This window comes from Rhinopithecus roxellana, chromosome 2 (genome assembly GCF_007565055.1).
Source record: "Rhinopithecus roxellana isolate Shanxi Qingling chromosome 2, ASM756505v1, whole genome shotgun sequence".
Taxonomy (NCBI): domain Eukaryota; kingdom Metazoa; phylum Chordata; class Mammalia; order Primates; family Cercopithecidae; genus Rhinopithecus; species Rhinopithecus roxellana.
Window position 1 is genome coordinate 127749901 of NC_044550.1, and position 22760 is coordinate 127772660.

The 22760-nt window shown below is 39.6% G+C and overlaps 1 protein-coding gene across 2 annotated transcripts in view; it reads right to left on the minus strand.

Annotated features, from left to right (window-relative positions):
- OCIAD1 (OCIA domain containing 1) overlaps positions 1-15514 on the minus strand; it is a 30337-nt gene extending 14823 nt beyond the window's left edge. The window contains exons 1-4 of one of the 2 annotated variants that reach the window (XM_010354962.2): positions 15307-15514; positions 13872-13934; positions 13071-13151; positions 4141-4194 (exon numbers count right to left, since the gene is read on the minus strand). In XM_010354962.2, the coding sequence (XP_010353264.1) occupies positions 4141-4194; positions 13071-13151; positions 13872-13929 (193 nt within the window). In that variant the 5' untranslated portion in view covers positions 13930-13934; positions 15307-15514. Of the gene's footprint in view, positions 1-4140; positions 4195-13070; positions 13152-13871; positions 13935-15124; positions 15211-15306 lie in introns of those variants that run through there. The other variant, XM_010354963.2, reaches the window with a different exon arrangement.
- Between the last annotated feature and the right edge of the window lie 7246 nt (positions 15515-22760).

The window sequence follows — 22760 nt, forward strand, 5'->3', positions numbered from 1 at the left end:
CCCTCAGGATCCGCCTGCCTTGGCCTCCCAAAGTGCTGGGATTACAGGCGTAAGCCACTGTACCCGGCCAACTACCAACACTTTAAAAACCAGCTTGCTGAAGTTTCCGAAAATTTAACAGCCAATTCTCAGGAGCCAGTACAAACCAGTTCCAGCACACTACTGGATAAATCTCACTATGTTGAAAGAACTTACATAAAAGAATACTTCAGTGTGTGATTTCACGTAATTAAAGTACAAAAACAGACAACTAATCTGTGCCTTTAGCCTCAGTTCCTTCATTTATATCACTGGGATGATAACAGAAAAAGGAAATGGTAAGAATATCTCTATTTTTACATTAAAAAGTTGTTCCTTCATACTGTCACCAACTAGTTATAGACCACTTCCAACATAAAGGCACTAAATACTGGATATTAACAGGAAACAAGACACACTCTTTACTCTCATGGAATTTACAATCTAGAGAGAGAGTTAAGACAAAGAGAATAGCGTCACGGTTGCTATTCATCCCCTCAAATATTTGAGTACTATGTGCACTACGTATGCCCTCTGTCAGGTACTAGAAATAGCTTATTTTCCTAAGGAGAAGTAGCAAGAATGGAAGCAAACAGATTTGTTGAAGGTCAACGCAATACTCTTTGTGACATATGGTTATGTTAATTATAGTGGCAGTACAGATGGAGGTAGGTAGTTAATAAAGACATTTAAGAGCTAAAAGACATTAATTGGACAGGGCAGATAAGGGATGGATGTGAAGGATAATGTCCCAGTCTCCTGGATAGTACTAATGCCACTCAGTCATGAAGGGAAAGGAGGAATTGGTTTTGTGGAAAACGATGAGTTCCGTTTGAGGAGCCTATAGAAGGGTCATCCATACTATATATTATATCCAGAATATAATAATACCAACATTTCCAAAACAAGTAGACAAAAAAACCTATACAAGAATGTAAGCACCAAGAGGTCATGAATTTTTGTTGTTTAGTTCTATACAACAATGTACAGTACATATCAGACACTCAAAAAACATGAAACAACGGAGGAATCCCCTGAGGCAGGAGAAAAATCTTAGGAATATGCCTTCATGGAAGCCAACAGAATAGACTATTTCAAGAAAAACTGGCTAAAGTTATATAATGTTGGTCAAGAACAAAAACTGTCCATCATATGTAAGCAACAAACAGGTTGTTCGTTTTTGTACTTTTGAACTTATAAATGGTAGAATATATGGATAGTCTCACACTGACTGCAATGGGTTAAATGAAGTAAAAAGTGAAGTGCTCATTCATGAAGTCTGGCTCTGGCTTCAAATATGAGGCAGTTGGGAGTAGTTGGAAAAAGAAATGAGGGAGGATTTTTTTCTTTTTAATATTCTCAAGTTAGAGGAGACCTGAGCATGTTTAAATGGTTTTGGCAGATCAGGAAGAAACAGAGGGAACATCTAAGACCACGTGGAGTATGACACACTGTGAATGAAAGGAGATACAGGCAGCCCTCCGTATGCACGCGTTCTGCAACCAACTGCGGATAGAAAATATTCAGGAAAAAAAAAACTGCATCTATACTAAACATGTACAGACTTTTATCTTGTCATTATTCCCTAAACAAATACAGTATAACAACTGTTTACACAGTGTTTACATAGTCTTAGGTATTGTAAGTAATCTAGAGATGATTTAAAGTATACAGGCAGATATGCATGTAAACTTTACTAGGCCATTTTATATGAGACTTAAGCTTTCGTGGATTTTGGTATCTTCTGGAGGGTCCTAGAACCAATTCACAGATACAAAAGGACCACTGTACAAAATGTCAGGGATTATGATTAAATGCAAAATGCCTTCGTGGGTTCCAAATTCTTTTCTTAAAGTCTCTCCCAATTTTTACCTTTTTTTTTGAGACAGAGTATCACTGTGTTGCCCAGGCTGGAGTGCAGTGGCCCCATCACGACTCACTGCAGCCTCCGCCTCCTGGGTTCAAGCGATTCTCCTGCCTCGGCCTCCTGAGTAGCTGGGACTACAGGCGCGCGTGACCACACCCGGCTAATGTTTTTGTATTTTTAGTAGAGATAGGGTTTCATCATGTTGGCCAGGATGGTCTCGATTTCCTAACCTCGTGATGCACCTAACTCGGCCTCCCAGTGTCACTTCTACCATACCTTCAAGTAGGCCAAAGTCTTCAACTGCACCTAAACCCAAAATCTCTAAAAAAGTTTCTCCTCTTCATAACCTAATCCAAATTATAATTTCTCCTGGCTCTATTTCAGCTATTTAATGGAGTTTGCACTCCTCCCTGAATGATTTTGTCTTTTCAGTTCAGTCCTGATTGCCTCTCCCAATAGTCATGCCTATTTGTCTTGATCATCAGGTCCCTCCTTCCTGGTATGTTCTTTCTTTTCTTTTAATCTAAATCCTGTCCATCCTTCAAAATTTACTTCTTTCAAGAAACTTTCCTTGATTACAAAAGCCCTACAAGGATTTTTCTTCTTTGAACACCTACAACTCTTAGAGTCGCTACTATACAATTCAGTAGTGTATTAAGTATGTAATTAAATTTTCTATTTGCTTCAACGTATGTTCACATCTACTTGTTTCCTCCAGTGAACTACTAGCAGCTATTAAATTTCTTTTGTATAACCTTCTGCATACCTAGCGCCAATCATTATTATTATTATTATTTTTTTGAGACTGAGTCTCGCTCTGTTGCCCAGGTTGGAGTGCAGTGGCCGGATCGCAGCTCACTGCAAGCTCCACCTCCCGGGTTTATGCCATTCTCCTGCCTCAGCCTCCTGGGTAGCTGGGACTACAGGTGCTCACCACCTCGCCCGGCTAGTTTTTTGTATTTTTCAGTAGAGACGGGGTTTCACTGTGTTAGCCAGGATGGTTTCGATGTTCTGACCTCGTGATCCGCCCGTCTCGGCCTCCCAAAGTGCTGGGATTACAGGCTTGAGCCACCGCGCCCGGCCGCTCCAATCATTATTAAAAGACACACTGGATTAAAACAGATAAAAGAAGCAGAACAATAATAAACACTGTTAATTTCATCCCTGTGCCACTTTTTCCTACAAAGAAATGTAATTCAAGTGTTTTTTTTTTTTCTCTCTCACAATGCAGAACCAATCTCAGTCTGTAAAACAGCTTAGTCTTAAGGACATTTAAGTGCATATATCTTGACTTGCTTCTATGTTTAAGATTTTTGTCATGGTACTGTATTGTAATAAAGTTCTTCAGAAGTTCCTTAAATAAATTTTTACCCAAAAAAATCCTCTCATTTGCCTCCAAAACTATTTTATCAACTAATTGTGTCAAAACTAAGTACCGTACATCATATCCTAATGTAAAAAGGCCAAATCTTCCAATCATTAAGTCACATTTTTGAAGGTGCCAGTTAATGAAAACGATAGGCCTCTAGGTCATCCTAAGGTCACCATCCTTTTCCAGGATACCTTCCCATTACCAGATGGATAGTTCATGAAGTAAATGAAATAAGCAACTCTACTGCTTACTCCACTAAATTTTAAATGCAGGACTCAAGACATTTAATACTTAATCTAAACTCAATTCCACATGAATACACTGTACTATTTGACCCAATAGACTTTAGGACAAGAAAGTCTCCTCGGTGGCTTGTTAAAAATAGATCACCTGCCAGACCCCTGAGATTCTAATTTTTTAAATAATGCTAACTCACCTCCACTCATCCCCACCAAGTGGTCAGACAAAGCTGGTTTAGAGAGCTACTGATCTTTAAATCATTATGTAAGAATCACTTGGAGTTTGTTAAAACACAGACTCCTGGTCCCCATGAATGTGCATTCTAACAAGCTCCTAGGCGATAATGTTGCTATTGGCCCACCTAGACCAGGTTTGCCCTGCTAATACTGGTGTTTAGTTACTTTCTTGCTCTTGAAGGTTGTTAATGATGCTATTAGTGCAGGAGAAATTCTCAAGTCATGATATTTGAGCCAGTGGGTCCACAGAGACAAAACATTTAATATTGTAGAAATTCATCAATGAATTTCTACACAGTGTTTAGTATGATACATTGTTACCCTTACTTTTTCTAAAGATCTGGAAAATACCACAAAACAAACACTGTATCCAAAATGCTAAATAAATTCAAATTTTAAATATTTACCTTTACTAATTAATCCTTGAGTAATCAACATACTTGTTGCAGCCAAAGGCACAGCTATAGGAGGAAAAAGACCTTGTTAATGTCAACAAAAGTAAAAGATTTTGTCTAAAGTTCATTAGATAAATGACTATCAGTAAAACCATCTGGGAATTATATTGCAAAACTAAGATCTGTAAAAAAGACTTCCATTTTTAAAAGCTGTACTGCATACATAGTGGAAAAATTAAAGGAGCATTTTAAAATTAAGAAAACATCACAAAATATTAAACAATATAATTCATTAGCCATCTAGGCTTAGGTTCCAAATAGCCAGCTGTTCATTAACAGCATCAACTAAGACAACACAGTAAAAATGACTAAAAATTACTTCTGAAGTTACAGAAGGGGAAAAAGTTAATGAGGGAGAGGTAAGAAACAAGTTACAAATAAGAACCACTACTGAATAATGACTAAATTCTGTGCATCATGCTAAAAGCCTTATGCGCATTATCTCACTTATTACACTTTTTGTCATATTTCTATAAGGTAGATAATGTTATTACCACCCTTTTAAAGATAAGGAAACTGAAGCTTAGAGATGTTAAGTAATTTGCTCAAGGCCAAACAACTAGCTGAATGGTTGGTGGCAGATTCTAATAAAATCTGTCTGATACCAGATCTCAAGCTTTTAAGCTCTGTATTACACTGTCTAAACCAAAATACAAAATATATTTGACCGTAATCATACGGTGGCTGGGGCAAAAATTAAAAAGCACATATTTTAAACATTAATGTTCTTTCTTCTAAACTAGTGAACGCCTTGAACTATATGAAAATATTACATCTGTATATATGCCTAAAACAGAGAGTGAAAAATCCAAAACTCATAATCTTGAAGGGGATTATAACTTAAAAAGAGCTATGAATCACTGTTTTGGACAACAGCACTGTCTAACAGAATTTTTTGTGATAATGAAAGTTGGTCTTTGAGTTACCAATCCTGTGATCAACTTGGTCTTGGTACTTGACTTATAAACAGTTCCCCCCATTGATATGTGTGTTGGCTCACTGTGCCTAAACTGTCTGAACAAATACAGTTCATGCCAAACACCTGCTTTCATTCTGGGAGTCTGGAATTTTGGAACCTGTTAGGCAGAGGGTGCATAAGTGACCAGCCCCCAATAAAAACCATGAGCACTGAGTCCCTAATGAGTTCCCCTGGTAGATAAAACTTCACACATTGTTATGACTAGCTGTTGGAGAAATTTACACTTCCTGGGAAGTCTCTCCCTGGGGAGAGAACTCTTGGGACCTGGTTTCCGCTGGACTTCCCTCCATGCTCCCTTTCATGATTTTGCTTTATATCCTTTCACTGTAAGTTATTTTAAAGTTAAATCGCTACATGTGGCTACTGGCTGCCACACTGGAGGGTGCTGTTCCAGATCTGAGGTTGGCAAACACATTCTATGAAGAGCCAGATGGTAAATATTTTGGGTTTTGTGGGCCAATCTCTGTCCCAGTTACTCAACTGCCATTTTAAAGCAAAACCACCCAGAGACAATCCAAAAACACATGAACATAGCTGTGTTCCAACAAAACTTTATTTTTAGATGCAAATTTACGAATTTCATGTAATTTCCACAGGTAATGAAATATTCTTCTCCTTTGATTTCTTAACCATTTTATCATATTTTATTTTTTTAGACAGGGTCTCACTCTATCACCAGGGCTGGAATGCAGTGGTACAATCTCATCTCACTGCAGCCTCAACCTACCGGCTCAGATGATCCTCCTGCTTCAGCCTCCCAAGTGGCTGGGACAACAGGGATGCACCACCATGCCTGGCTAATTTTTTGTCTTTTTTTTTTTTTTTTTTTTTTTTTTGTAGAGATGAGGTTGCGCCATGTTGCCCAGGCTGGTCTCGATCTCCTGGGTTCAAGTAATCAGCCCACCTTGGCCTCCCAAAGTGCTGGGATTATAGGCTTGAGTCACTGCACCCAGCCTCTTAACCATTTAAAAATGTAAAAACAATTCTTAGCTCATGCATACAAAAACAGATTTGGTCCATGGTCTAGTTTGTTCAACTCTGGTCTAAACCATACATGGACAATTTAAGAACCAAAGTAATTAAGACATTTGAATTATTACACAGATTTCATGATTAAAATCCATCACTTTGGAATAGGGCATTAACTTTGCCATCAGACACAAATTGCACAAACGCTAAGGTTTGAATTCATGCCATCCTACTTACTAACAGATTTTACCTTTGCTGGAAATATGGTTTCTTTAATGTTGGCTGGTTAGAATGCCTTCATGTATTATCATTTAAAGTTTTGCAAAGGACAAATCCCTTTTAATTACAGCACCAGTACAATTTGCAATCATTTTTCTCCAGCTTGACTCAAGGATTGCAACATGAAGCACTGAAGAATCATATAAGAATAAAAGGCAATGAGTTAGTTGGCCATTTCTACAATGGATAATGCTTTCCCCATTTAATGCAGAGTAATAGTGTGTTCGAGGAAATTCTAGTACTAGTTCTGCCATTCACCACAATGTCTTTGCATAGCTTCTTCTCATGCTATAAGGGATAATGGAGTAGACCTAAGGTCTCATTCCAACTCAGGTATTCTACTTTATGTCACAGAAAAAGATGATGGTAAGACTGAAAGAGGCTTCAAAGATTATCTAGTCCTCATTCTAATCAGAGTACACTGACATCCAGAAAAGACAAGTCATTTGCTCAAAGTAACACAGCTGGTTAGTTTGTGGTAATGCTGAGATCAGAACCCAAGTCTCCTGACTCCCCAGTCAGTGGCCTTTTCCACTACAGTATGTAACTTCTGTTTTGTTAAATAATGTTTCTATAGGCAAATCAATAATACTGCTGACCAAAACCTAGTGCACATCATTACCACAGTCCCAAACTAAACTCCATATGTACAAGAACTCCTACGATTCTTTAAACTCTTCTCCCCTCACAGTAACAAAAAGCTACTCTATATTCCTAACTGTAGTCAATAAAATTTTTATTTCATTAATCACAATAACACTAATAGCTATTCAATAAAGATAGCCAACACTTAATTAAATTGCATTAATCCCTATAATAATTTCATGAGCTAGGCAGTTATCCCCATTTTATGGATAAGGAAATTGTAGCACACAGACCTCAGGAACTTGCCCAAAATCTCACAGCTACTGTGAGTGGAGCTGGGATTTGAATCCAGCCAATCAGGCCCCAGAGTCTATACTCTTTTTTCTTTCTTTTTTTTTTTTGAGATGAAGTCTCGCTCTGTCACCCACGCTAGAGTACAATGTCACGATCTCGGCTCAATGCAACCTCTGCCTCCCAAGTTCAAGCCATTCTCCTGCCTCAGCATCCCAAGAAGCTGCGACAACAGGCATGTGCCACCACACCTGGCTAATTTTTGTATTTTTAGTACAGACCAGGTTTCTGCCACCACACCTGGCTAATTTTTGTATTTTTAGTACAGACAGGGTTTCACCATGTTAGCCAGGCTGGTCTTGAACTCCTGACTTCAAGTGATCCGCCCACCTCGGCCTCTCAAAATGCTGAGATTACAGGTGTAAGCTACTATGCCGGCCCATACTCTTATCACTCTTATCATTTGAAAACTAGTAGTACACATGTATGAAATATTATTCATAGACTCCAGCTGATACAAATAGGAAATGATAAATCTTTTCAGTAATTCTGGAGGTTGAGAACTATTTTAACATGAATGTGCAATAAACTGACCCTATATGTACAGGGTCTTCCCTACCCGTGTGTTTGGGCACAGACATACTGATTTTAGGTCAGTGCATAGGGTCATGATTTTAAGCACCTAGAAGTAAGATGCCTTCATAGTTGTATTTCAGATTAATGGAACGTAGGTCAGTATAGAAACAAAGTTATCTTAAGGAAAGAGAACGGTCCCTAGATCAACAAGTCTAATTTTAAAACAGGGTAAGTATATTCAACCAACTTAAAAAATGTATAAAAAATTACCTTAGTAAGTGCTTTTTTATAAATTTGTAAATGCTTTTACCACCTTTTTCTAATCAAGTCACGAGGTGATACTCTCCAAAGTAGCATAGATGCCATTATTTGTTTGTATAAATATGTCACATACAGCACAAACTATCTAATTCGAAAGTACAAATGTTAAAATACAAAATTTCATAATGCATGATTATCATCCTTCTAATAATTACACATTGAACTTCCTATCATCTGGTTACAACCAAGCTTCTACATTTCAATGTTTGATGCTATAATATGCAACACCTTGGTTATCTAAGAGTCAAATGCTACCTATTAATACAGTAATTTTTTGGCTGCTGTACTTTCTCAGTAATGTAGATATGGTATAAAATTAACAAGCTGTCTTTCAGCCTGTCCCTATTACATGCTTTTTGTCTTTTTGTTTGTTTGCTTTTTGAGATGGAGTCTCACTCTGTCATCCAGGCTGGAGTGCAGTGGCATGATCTCGGCTCACTGCAACCTCCGACTCTTGGGTTCAAGCAATTCTCCTGTCTCAGCTTCCTGAGTAGCTGGAATTAAAGGCACCTGCCACCATGCCCAGCTAATTTTTGTATTTTTAGTAGACACAGGGTTTCACCATATAGGTCAGGCTGGTCTCGAACTCCTGACCTCAATTGATCTGCCCACCTCAACCTCCCAAAATGCTGGGATTACAGGTGTAAGCCACCGCACCTGGCCGCTTTTTGTCTTTTCAATCTGTGATTTATCTGTTTTAATACACAGAAATTACTTAGCTTTGTACTATTCATATACCATATGTCCCACTATTAAGAGTCTGGTATACATGAGCATCCTGACATTGTTCACCACCCTTTAATGTATTTTTGGCATAACCCCATCACAGTTATTTAGAATATTAAACATGTGCAACAGCATACATTTATCAGCCAGAAATAAATCTGGACACCTTAGCATCTATTTAACCATTAGCCCAACACTAAAATAATCCCAAACCCCCTCTATCAGACTTGTCTTTTTCTTAATCCTGTGTCATCAAGACTTGAAAATAGATCATTTTATACTATCTACTCTATATAATCTTCAAAGATTAAAAAAAAAAAAAAAAACTGTTGCTACAGTATATAGCCATGTTCTCTAAGAAATTCTTCCCATTCTGGCCAGGCACAGTGGCTCATGCCTGTAATCCCAGAACTTTGGGAGGTCAAGGTGGGCAGATCACAAGGTCAGGAGTTCAAGACCAGCTTGGCCAACATGGTGAAACCTGGTCTCTACTAAAAATACAAAAACTTAGCTGGGCATGGTGGTGTGCGCCTATAATCCCAGCTACTCAGAAAGCTGAGGCAGGAGAATTGCTTGAACTCGGGAGGCAGAGGTTGCAGTGAGCCAAGATCACACCACTGCACTCCAGCCTGGGCAATAGAGCGAGACTCCTTCTCGGGAAAAAAAAAAAAAAAAGAAATTATTCCCATTCTATAAGCCATGAAAATTTTATAGAAGTCCTTAATATATGATGACTATGCATCTAAAACAATTATTCTCAACTTGTTCCAATTATGCTTCCAGTTGAGAATAACTGTTTTAGATGCATAGTCATCATAAATTAAGACGGACGTCATCACCTAATTCTTATTCAGGTTCTTTTTAGCTTGAAACATCTGCAAGTCTCTGAATACTGGTGGATAAAATGACAAAGATTCTACCAGAGCTCCTATATCTTCCTAACTGCTCTTGGTCTTTGTTGATTCTTTCACTATCACTTGTTCCCTTATCCATGGGTACTATCCAAACTTTATCCTTTATTCTATCAATCCTAAGTATTAATCACACGGCAGAAACTATTATCAGTTTCACACATTTATCTCTACACTTAATTTATAGGCGAATTCACCAACACAACTCCACAATAAACTAATTTTTCATGTATACTTTTGTTTCTATCTCTAGTTGCTTAGCCACAATCGAGTGTTGCAGCATGAACTCAAAATGTCTGAACTAAATTCATCTTCAAACAAGAACTCCTTCTAACTGAACCTTTTATTCAGTAATATCATTATTGAGTGTCCTAAGCTGGTTATCTTAAAGCTATTACCTCCCTCTTACCATTCCTTCATTCCCCCTTAGTCGAACTTTTTAAAAAATCCTGTTATTTGTCCTTTAAAAAATCTTTCGTTGCCAGCTCATCTTTTCCAGTCCAAATGACACAATAATCAACTATATCTCATCGATGACTATATATATATGCCTAAGTTACTGCCAAAAGCTCAAAACAGATTTTACCTAGTACAACTTTTCACCCTTCTACCCATCTTGCACACTGTTAACTAACCTTCCTTAAAAAAACCTTACATATCACCCCCCTCTGCTCAAGAACCTAAACAATATAATGGATCAAATCTTTAACTCATTACTATGTTTTATGTTTTATCCTCAATGAAAGACCTCTGTTCCAATCAATTCAGGCTCATGGCTCTAGCAGAGATAAAGTTATTGCAAACTCTGCCTTTGTTCACCACTCCTTTCATCCAAATGCTCCTCTACCTTTCCTCTTCACTTCTCTACTATCAATGTTTTTATTTTTTTTTAATCTTTTGCGGGGGGTTAGGGACAGGGTCTCACTATGTTGCCAAGGCTGGTCTCAAACTCCTGGTCTCAGGCGATCCTCCTCCCTCAGTCACCCAACGTGCTAGGGCCAGGTTCAGTGGCTCATGCTTGAAATTCCACCTTTTGGAGAGGCCAAGGCAGGCAGATCGCTTGAGCTCAGGGGTTCAAGATCAGCCTGGGCAACATGGCAAAACCTAGTATCTACAAAATAAAAAACAAAACAAAACCAAGGTGCTGGGATTACAGCCACCATACCTGGCCTATAGTATTATTACTATAAAGTATTGTTTGCTTAACAAATAAAGGTCTTTTTTCAACTCAGGTGTGCTACCTTATGTTACAGAAAAACACAACTGAAAAACTGAAAGAGGCTTCAGTTTTTACCAAATTGAAATTTGGTAAAATTTTGAGAAAATTTTGAGTATTAAAATGCAAAAAGTTATTCAAATTTTTCAATTTCAGTAAGTCAATTCTAATTAATTTATCTCTTTAAAAAGTCTTCTACAGTTACACACTTAATCTCTAAGTGTTTCACGTATTAGTTTTGTCTCACCACATATAAAACTACTTCAGGGCTGGGCACGGTGGCTCACACCTGTAATCCCAGCACTTTCGGAGCCCAAGGCGGGTGAATCAACTGAGGTCAGGAGTTCGAGATCAGCCTGGCCAATATGGTGAAACTCCATCTCTACTAAAAACACAAAAATTAGCCAGGCATGGTGGGTCACATCTGTAGTCCCAGGTACTCGGGACGCTGTGGCGGGATAATCACTTGAACCCAGGAGGATGTTGACATGAGCAGAGATCACACCACTGCACTTCAGCCTGGGAAAGAGAGTGAGACTCCGTCTCAAAAACAAAAACAAAGAAAACTACTTCAGGACAAAGACTGTCTTTCATAAAACTTATCTTCCCAACAGGTACCTTGCACAGCTTGCACATTTTAAGCATACATATCAGGCTGACTGATGAAAACATACATCCTCCTTAATGGCTTAAGTTGACCTTTTTTTCTTCTTCTTTTTTTTTCCTTTGAGACAGGGTATGGCTCTGTCACCCAGGGTGGAATGCAGTGATGTAATCATAGCTCACTGCAGCAGCCTCTATCTACCCAGCTCAAGGGATCCTCCTGCCTTAGTCCCAGCCTCTCAAGAGGTTGCGACTACAGCTACCTACCACTACACCCCGCTAATTTCTTTCATTTTTGGTAGAGACAAGGACTCTCTCTGTTTCCAAGGCCAGTCTTGAACTCCTGGACTCAAGCAATCCTCCTGCCTTTGCCTCCCAAAGTGCTGTGATTATAGGCATGAGGCACCGTGCCCAGCCAAGTTGCCTTTTTCAAAAAACATTTGCTGGGTGCGGTGGCTCATGCCTATAATCCTAGCACTCTGGGAGGCCAAGGTGGATCACCTAAGGTCAGGAGTTCAAGACCAGCCTGGCCAACATGGTGAAATCCCACCTTTACTAAAAGTACAAAAATTTGCTGGGCATGGCTGCACATGCCTGTAATCCCAGCTACTCGGAAAGCTGAGGAAAGAGAATCGTTTGAACCCAGGAGGCAGAAGTTGCAGTGAGCAGAGATCACGCCATTGCACTCCAGCCTGGGCGAAAAGAGCCAAGCTCCGCCTCAAAAAAACAAAGAACAACAAAAAAATTCATCTTCCTTTTTACCTGAAAGGACTACAGTTTCCAAGTAAAACAATACCAATTCTTTGTTCAATAGTGAGAGTATATTTTGGGTACTACTTCCAACAATCTCTGTATTTAAAAAATAAAATCTTGATATACACAAAAATATATACGTTTTTCTAGTCAGAAATCAAGAGCTGGTAGTATAACAACATTTCACAATGATTAAAATGGGAACTAACCTGTTATTATGTAACGGTTAAAAGCATTAAGAGTAAAATCTGTTTCAGACAGACTTGGTTTCAACTCCAAACATCGTAATTTATCACCTGTGTAACACTAAGTGTTGCCATTTAACATCTCTAAACCTCAATTCCTTCACCTGTAAAGTGAGGGTAATAATAGTTATCAAGCTTATTGAGTTGTTTTTATATAATCCATGTACATACAGTAAATGCTAACTATTACTAATATCAACAAAATTACCTCATGGTTTTGTTAAACAAAAAAATCTGGAAATAATTACTTTAAAATGTGTGCAATTCCTTTATTTCCTTAATCAATCTCTTTTAATAACAACCACACTATGCAAAAAGTTTGCTAATTTGTTCTATACGGAGTTATTATAATTTCAGGTTCAAATTCAAGTCAAAATTTCAGGTACAAATTTTGGATCAAAATATATTAATTAGAAAATTGAACTCACATCTGAACCAGAAGCTTTCATCATTGCATTCTGCGAAGACTCTCCTTTCTTCCTCTGTTGGAATGTAATCAGGCCCTATGTCTTTTTACCAGAGAAAATCAGAAAACATTAAATTATCCACAAAACTAAGTCTGAAAAATTATCTTAGCCTAAATATTAACAAGAGGCACCCACTTTTTTTTAAACTCAAATAATAAAACAACTGGCTTATGCACTTTTTTTTTTTTTTTTGAGACAAAGTTTCACTCTTGTTGCCCAGGCTGGAGTGCAATGGCACGATCTCGGCTCACGCAACCTCCACCTCCCGGGTTCAAGCGATTCTCCTGCCTCAGTCTCCCAAGTGGCTGGGATTACAGGTACCCATCACCACACCAGGCTAATTTTTTGTATTTTAGTAGACACGGGGTTTCACCATGTTGGCCAGGCTAGTCTCGAACTCCTGACTTCAGGTGATCCACCCACCTTGAGCTCCTAAAGTGCTGGGATTACAAGCCATGAGCCACCAGGCCAGGCCACTTATACACTTTTAACAAACTTTGACTTCAAATAGAACTAATGCTACTATCTGCTAGTCAGGACTGGCTACCTAATATGCTGGGTCCAGTGCAAAATAAAAACGTGGGACTCCTTGTCCAAATGATTATGAATTTCAAGATAACAAGAGTAAGAACATGAAACCAAGTATAGGGCACTGTCTGCACATGCCCATGAAGCCAGCCCACCTGCCACTGTTACTCAAGGCAGTGAAATTTCCTTTACATAGGAAGTGCTTCTAATTATAAATACTTAATAGATAGTTACGGGGAATTGGTCTTGGAACCTCTGCATTCGGCTCTCGAAATTCAGTCCTCCCATTCATTTTTCCTGTATCAAAAACATTACATATTAAGTATTAGAAACCATCACTAGATAGGTCAAAGTAAATCAAGACGTATGACATGGTAAAACTACTAGTCTATACAGCAACCAATCAACAAATATTTACTAAACACTACTATATCTTAAGTACTTCACATACAAATACCTAGATGAAAAAATAACAGACCTACTGATTAATTTGGAACTCACTATTCAGGTTAAGTCCCTTAATTGAAAAAGCATAAGCATTTTATAAGTTAATAATGTTTTTTAGTATCTAGATATCAATAAAATAACAGATGTATCTTTTCCTCCTGAAAATGGGTTCTTTCACATCCTATGTTTTGGTTGTTTCTCAAATCTATGCACAATGATTAGGATAATTCCCCAAAATAGAAGAGAAAAAAAATTTCAAGTCATTTCTGAGCTTCCATATTAAAAAATGAAATAATCATGAGAAACATTCAACCTCTCCCACAAATGGGCACTCAAAAGTTACGGAATAACAAGGATATCATATCCTTCTCTCTGTGATGTAAAACTAACAGCAAATTCTGTATCTCCAAATTTCCTTCCTCCCCAAGAATATTAAGAAAAAAATGCAAACATTCCAACAATATACATTTTTTTATTTGGTTGGTTTTTTTAGAACTCATATATTGGGACTTAGATCAACAGATCAATTAACTGCATTTTACAGAATGTTTACGTCGGATCATGATTATTCTCATTTTAAAAACAATTTGCATGGAAACAGGAATGGCATGCACAATGAGGATGGCAACTGAGCTCTTCCATAATTCATTTAGTCAATAAGCCATGAGGGCCTACGACATGCCAATCCCTTAAATAGAGAAAAGGAATAAAAAGGGTCAGCTGAATTCATGGATGGATGAAGCCTGCTGAATTAACTACTTTTACCCTACAATCGTATGAGAAAAAATGAAACCCTCTTATTTCCCATAACAGCATCCTTCCCAGAAACACCAGGAAAACTGTCAGGGCTGACAAGGCCCTTGAGACAATACCATTTTAAGTTCTCAACACAAAAGCAAGCTGGATTAAAGCCTAAGCGGCCTATAACCGCTGATTCCCGCACTCCATCCTCCACTCACTGTGTCCGTCTCCCACCTGCCCTTACAGACTAAGCAACAACCCCACACGCATCCGTGACCACGAACTTCCCCAGCTCACACCCCCAGAGGCACTCCGTCGCTTCCTGCCGTCACGGGCACTCAGGAGGCCGAGACCCGAGCGCGATCTGTCTACCCTCACAGGCAGGAAAATGGCGGAAGGTGCGAAAGTCGTGGATGGCCGCGAAGGTGGTGAGGGGATACGCGGAGAGCAACAACGGGGCTGTCTGGGTCACCTCACCTACCTTCCGACCACAGCAGCAGGCGACGGCAAGGCGAACCCAAGCGATCAGGGACAGAAGGCCCGGAAGGGAAACTCGAAAGGGGGCAGGGAGAGAGAAAAGTGCAAGGTACCGCGGGGAGGGGGAGGGGGCGAACAGCCGCAAGACGTCATCCAGACAGGGGCTCAAAATGACCGCGACCCGGAAGCACAGTCTACTTACGGCAGGAAATGACGTCAGACCTCACTGCGCGGTGTAAGAGCCAGCAGCCAAGGAACAGACGCATGCGTATACTCGTCCCTCCGCAGTTCTCTTTCAGGCCGTGGTACTCCTGAGCCGGACTACGACTGCGCAGGCGACAGCGGTGGACCAAGAACCGCGGCTCGCCAGTTCCCTGGATGGCGGGGAACGGCGTGGGGGGGAGGCTTTACTTTGGACTGTTGTGACGCACGTCTCTGGTCTTCTCCTGGCAGGCTGGCGGGGACGTTCTGGAACCCCCTGTTGTCCCTTTTTTCAGAGTTAGCGACTTTATAAATTATCTTTTTTATAAGATAATTTCATTCTTTGAGCCTGTAGGCTAAGTAGTAGAAAGTAATTTTTTAATTTTTTTTATTATCCTTTAAGTTCTAGGGTACATGTGCACAACGTGCAGGTTTGTTACATATGTGTACATGTGCCATGTTGGTGTGCTGCGCCCCTTAAGTGGTCATTTACATTAGGTATATCTACTAAGGCTATCCCTCTCCCATCCCCCCACCCCACCACAGGCCCTGGTGTGTGATATTCCCCTTCCTGTGTCCAAGTGTTCTCATTGTTCAGTTCCCACCTATGAGTGACAACATGCGTGTTTGGTTTTCTGTTCTTGCAATAGTTTGCTGAGAATGATGGTTTCCAGCTTCATCCATGTCCCTCCAAAGGACATGAACACATCTTTTTTATGGCTGCATAGTATTACATAGCATATATGTGCCACATTTTCTTAATCCAGTCTATCATTGATGGACATTTGGGTTGGTTCCAAGTCTTTGCTATTGTGAATAGTGTCACAATAAACATATGTGTGCATGGGTCTTTATAGTAGCATGATTTATAATCCTTTGGGTATATACCCAGTAATGGGATGGCTGGATCAAATGGTATTTCTAGTTCTAGATCCTTGAGGAATTGCCACACTGTCTTCCACAATGGTTGAACTTATTTACACTCCCACCAACAATGTAAAAGTGTTCCTATTTCTCCACATCCTCTCCAGCACCTGTTTCCTGACCTTTTAATGATCACCATTCTAACTGGTGTGAGATGGTATCTCATTGTGGTTTTGATTTGCATTTCTCTGATGGCCAGTGATGATGAGGATTTTTACATGTGTCTGTTGGCTGCATAAATGTCTTCTTTTGAGAAATGTCTGTTCATATCCTTTGCCCACTTTTTGATGGGGTTTTTTCTTGTAAATTTGTTTAAGTTCTTTGTAGATTCTGGATATTAGCCCTTTGTCAGATGAGTAGATTGCAAAAATTTTCTCCCATTCTGCAGATTGCCTGTTCACTCTGATGGTAGTTTCTTTTGCTATGCATAAGCTCTTCAGTTTAATTAGATCCCATTTGTCAATGTTGGCTTTTGTTGCCATGGCTTTCGGTGTTTTAGTCATGAAGTCCTTGCCCGTGCCTATGCCCTGAATGGTATTGCCTAGGTTTTCTTGTAGGGTTTTTATGGTTTTAGGTTTAACGTTTAAGTCTTTAATCCATCTTGAGTTAATTTTTGTATAAGATGTAAGGAAGGGATCCAGTTTCAGCTTTCTACATATCGCTAGCCAGTTTTCCCAGCACCATTTACTAAATAGAGAATCCTTTCCCCATTGCTTGTTTTTGTCAGGTTTGTCAAAGATCAGATGGTTGTAGATGTGTGGTATTATTTCTGAGGGCTCTGTTCTGTTCCATTGGTCTATATCTCTCTTTTGGTACCAGTACTATGCTGTTTTGGTTACTGTAGCCTTGTAGTGTAGTTTAAAGTCAGGTAGCGTGATGCCAAAATCTCCTTAAAGCTGATAAGCAACTTCAGCAAAGTCTCAGGATATGTGCAAAAGTCATAAGCATTCCTATACGCCATTAACAGACAGAGAGCCAAATCATGACTGAACTCCCATTCAAAATTGTTCAAAGAGAATTAAATACCTAGGAATACAACTTACAATGGACGTGAAGGGCTTCTTCAAGGAGAATCAAACCACTACTCAACGAAATAAAAGAGGACACAAACAAATGGAAGAACATTCCATGCTCATGGATAGGAAGAATCAATATCGTGAAAATGGCCATACTGCCCAAGGTAATTTATAGATTCAATGCCATCCCCATCAAGCTACCAATGACTTTCTTCACATAATTGGAAAAAACTATTTTAAAGTTCATATGGAACCAAAAAACAGCCCGCATTGCCAAGACAATCCTAAGCCAAAAGAACAAAGCTGTAGGAAGTAATGTTTAAGCATGCGTACCTGGTTATCTGTCACACCCTCTTAAGCCAAGTTTCCAACGAGTTCTACAACCTCTGGCAGGGTACCGTGATCTCTCTGACCTATGGTTTTTCTCACCCGAAAAGTGGAATTACGTATAGGGTTGTTAGAATTAACACATCTAAAAATGGTCTTACGTGCTCTATCAATGTCTATTAATGTGGGGTTCATGATTTCTGCTCATCAGACATGGTGCTGCCACACCCAGCCAATCACCGTTTACTCATTTTCATACATTCCTTCCTTAAGTATTTATTAGTGCCAGGTACTGGAAGTTATTAGTGACTAAACAGTGGGCAATCCCAGTCCTACTAATTTTATCAACCCCTCAAACCTCTAAGATTTCTCATCTCTTTCTGAGCCCCTTTGCCATTTTTTCATTTAATATTTACTCTCCTGAAGACATATTTAAGAGAGACAGTCAGGTAAAATTAATCCAACCCTGTGTTTCCTTCCTTGGAGTCTACTGATAGCTCCAGTCATGCACTGAATGTAAGGCCCATCATGCTCTGGCCCCTGTGCCTTTTGAGCATCACTTTCTTTTATTGCAGTGTTCACTAACAAGAAACAGCCTGGAGGTCTTTGCCCTCAGTGTTCTCTGTGCACTGTTCCCCCAGCACAACTCTACTCTCTGCTTTGTCAATTCTATTGCTATTTCAAAATTCTGCTTTTGCATCACCACATTTGTGATGCCTTCCCTGAAACACACCCCAAATAATTAATCACTCTTCCTTCTTAGTCATTAGCTTGTCCATATTGCTGTCCCTGCAGTGTACTTTTGCACTATATAGTGATGTTTTTTATGTATGTCTGTCTCTGTTACAGAGCTCCTTTAGGGCAGAGACCTTGGCTTGTAAGTCTTTGTAGAACCAAATAAATCCCTGAGATAATCAGTATTAGTAACTAATACTCATTTTGTTCCTGGGACATGCTAAGTTCCTTCCGGGCCCAGGGCCTTTGCAATTGCTGTTCCCTCTTCTAGAACATTGTTCTTCCAGATGTTCAACATGGCTCCTTGCCTCAGACTTCAATTGATGTCACCACATCAGAGAGGCATTCCTTGACCACCCAATTAATATGGCACCCCAGTCACTCTCCATGTTACCTTGCTTATTGTTTTCATAGTATTTTTTATGATCTAAAACAATGATTTGTTTGTGTATTGTCTGTCTCTCTTCACTAAAAAGGTCTATGACAGTAGGAGCCGCATTTGCCTAGCATCAAAATGATTAGCACATGATCATATGAAGTCAACAAGTACTTCTTAAATGGATTTGTTGAACGCATTTTTATAAGAGAAGAAACAAAAATAAGAAAATTAAAAGACATTCTGGGTGGTGAGCTTTATGTTAAAGCAAAGTCTTTTTTTTTTTTTTTGGACAGGTCCTTGGTCTATTGCCCAGACCATACAGTGGTGCCATCTCCACTCACTGCAACCTTCGCCTCGTGGGTTCAAGCAATTCTTGTGCCTCAGCCTCCCGAGTAGCTGGGACCACAGGTGTACACCACCACACCCAGCTAATTTTTTTATTTGTAGAAGAGACAGAGTTTCACCACTTTACCAGGCTGGTCTCCAATTCCTGGCCTCAAGTGATCTGCTCACTTTGGCCTCCCAAAGTGCTGGGGTTATAGGCATGACCCACTGCACTCAACCTTAAAGCAAAGTCTTTTTCTTGACTTCCTGACTAGATTCCAGAATCCAGTTGTATCATATTCTTTATACTTACTGAGCCAGGCCTAACACATAGCACATGGTAGATTGATAAGTCTATTTTCTGCTGTCCCCTAATTTCTCAGCAATTAATAAGTTGGGTTTCTGTTGATAATAGGGTATGAGCTCTTTCTGTGGGAACAAATAGGATTCTAAAACATTCAAGTAAACTGTCATTTTGCATTTGTGCTGGCATTTAGAGGTTATTGAGTCCTGTGGTAATTTGGGTAATGCAACAATCAGAGAATTCAAACATAAATTGGGCAAGATCTAAAGACTTACTGGAAGTTGATACACATTTGCTAGAGATGGGCTGTAGGATTTATTAGCCAACTCAAACTAATGTGTTCTAATCTGGAATGGTGAGATCACTAGAAATCAGTCCACCTGGATTAAATTAAATCAACACTCTTCATGATACCTCCCTTGAGTTAAGATCTAATGAAATGTACCATAAGAAATTTCCACTTATTAGACATCACTTTTTAAAAATTAATTATAAAAGGATAATTTACACTCATTAAATTATACAAATGAAATCAATGTAGTGAATTTCTACTTGATTTCAGTGTCAATAAAAAATTTATTTTCAAATGAACTCTTGAACTTCCATAACTGATAACTATTCAGCAATTATTCAAGCAATTATTGTTCAATAAATTGTTATTCAGTATATTTCTATTTATGTTCCATTAGAGCAGAGAATGTGTTTTATTAGTTCACCAGACTATCTAGTTTAACACATATTTATTGTTCAAAATGTAGCGTCATAGAAGCCAAAGGAAAAGAATCTTATAAGAAGGAAGAAATTGTCAATTATATCAAATGCTGGTAAGGATGGAGAGCTATCCATTACATGCAGCAATAAGAAGGTTATTTATAAGTTTTGCAAGTGTAGTTTTATTAAAATCTGGATTACAATGGGTTGAGAAAAGAGTGATTGGAGATAATGTGAGGAAAAGTGTACATTACTCTTTCTAGAAGTTTAGCTGTTTGGAGAAAGCAAGACAGAGTGGTAGCTGGAGGAAAAAATAAAAATGGATGAAAGTTATTTTTTGTTTTGGGGTTTTTGCTTTTATGATTTTTAATTGAGATAATGTACATATTTATGGGGTACAGTGTGATATTTTGAAATATGTATACAATTTTATACATTGTATAAAATACATTATACACTTAAACATTATAATTTATAATGTATAAATTATACATTTATACATTATACATTTAAACATTACCTCAATAGTTTTTGTTTTTTAATTCCATAGACTTTTAATTGTAATTGGCAAAGGGAAAGAATCAGTAAAGAGAAGAGTTGAAAATATAGGAGAGAGGCCAAGCACAGTAGCTCATGCCTGTAATCCCAGCACTTTGGGAGACCGAGATGTCAGGAGTTCAAGACCAGCCTGGCCAACATGGCGAAACCCCATCTCTACCTAAAAGTACAAAAATTAGCCAGGCGTCGTGGTGCATGTTTGTAATTGCAGCTACAGAGAGGCTGAGGCAGAAGAATTGCTTGAACCCGGGAGGTGGAGGTTACAGTGAGCCAAGATTGCACTACTTCACTCCAGCCTGGGCAATGGAGTAAGGCTCTTGTAAGAAGGAAAGAGAGAGAGAGAGAAGGGAGGGAGGGAGGGGAGAGAGAGAGAAAAGAGAAAGAAAGAGAGAGGGAGGGAGGGAGGGAGGGAAAAGAAAAGAAAGAAAAAGAAAAGAGAGAGGAAGGAAGGGAAGGAAGGAAGGAAGAAGAGAGAGAAAGGGAGGGAAGGAAGGAAGGAAGGGAGGAAGGAAGGAAAAGAAAGAGAACATACAAGAGCGATAAGGGATAATTAACAGCATAGGGCGAATTTCTTAACTAATATTCCCATGGATGTGTTATAGGTATGCCACAAGCTATTGATCCACTCATTCAGCCTTTGCAGAAGTCTGTGGGCAGAGATCTTGGGCCAGTTTCCTGCATTATAAGCAACCTTCTTGGGGGGTCCTCTGAGGTGAGTTAGAGGAAAACAAAGTCTAATGGCATTCCTATGTACCCCACAAGTGATGAGAATGATAAGCAAAATTCAGCTTTTCTTTCTCCATACTAAGTCTCAGAAAAATCAGCCAAAGGGTACGTTGCTGCCCAGCATGGGCAAGGGGTCTATGGGGCTGCTGGATTTATTCATGTGTTAGATACCCTGGATGCATACCCTAGATACCCTGGATGCATGGGATGGTGGGCATCCCAAGGTGCAGCTAGTAGAGTGAGGGCACAAGGAGTCAGGATAGGGTCCCCAGGCAGGTGCAGCTCCAGGGAGTAACCCCAAGGAGCAACCCCATATCTCAGTCTTCACATTAATTGGGCATGTCTGGACTTTTGGGTTTGAAATGTCCTTTTTGTGGTGTCCACCCAGCTGCAGGGGATCTCATAATGCAAATTACAGTTCTATTATTATTTTGACTTACTTGAAATTAAAAACTCCAGCCAGGCATGGTGGCTCATACCTGTAAGTCCCAGTACTTTGGGAGGCCAAGATGGGCTGATCATTTGAGCCCAGGAGTTCCAGACCCACCTGGGCAACATTGTGAAACCCTTTCTCTACTAAAAATACAAAAATTAACCAGATGCAGTGGTGCAAGCCTGTAATTCCAGCTACTCGGGAGGCTGAGGTGGGAGGACCACTTCAGCCCAGGAGATCAAGGCTGCAGTGAGCTATGATTGCGCCACTGCACTCCAGCCTGAGCAACAGAGCAAGACTCTGCCTAAAACAAAAAGTTCATTTGAATTTAAAATTCACCTGAATTGTTATTCATGACATTTGTGTTACATTTCTTTCTTTTTTTTTTTTTTTTTTTTTTGGAGATGGAGTCTCGCTCTGTCGCCCAGGCTGGAGTTCAGTGGCCGGATCTCAGCCCACTGCAAGCTCTGCCTCCTATGTTTACACCATTCTTCTGCCTCAGCCTCCCGAGTAGCTGGGACTACAGGCGCCCGCCACCTCGCCCGGCTAGTTTTTTGTATTTTTTAGTAGAGACAGAGTTTCACCGTGTTAGCCAGGATGGTCTCGATCTCCTGACCTCGTGATCCGCCCGTCTCGACCTCCCAAAGTGCTGGGATTTCAGGCTTGAGCCACCGCGCCCGGCCTCTGTTACATTTCTTAATGAGAGAAAAGAGGCCAGTGCAGTGAGTGGTTCACACCTGGCCAAGGCAGGAGGATCGCTTGAGACCAGGAGTTTGAGACCAGCCTGGGCAACAAAACAAAACCCTATCTCTAAAATAAT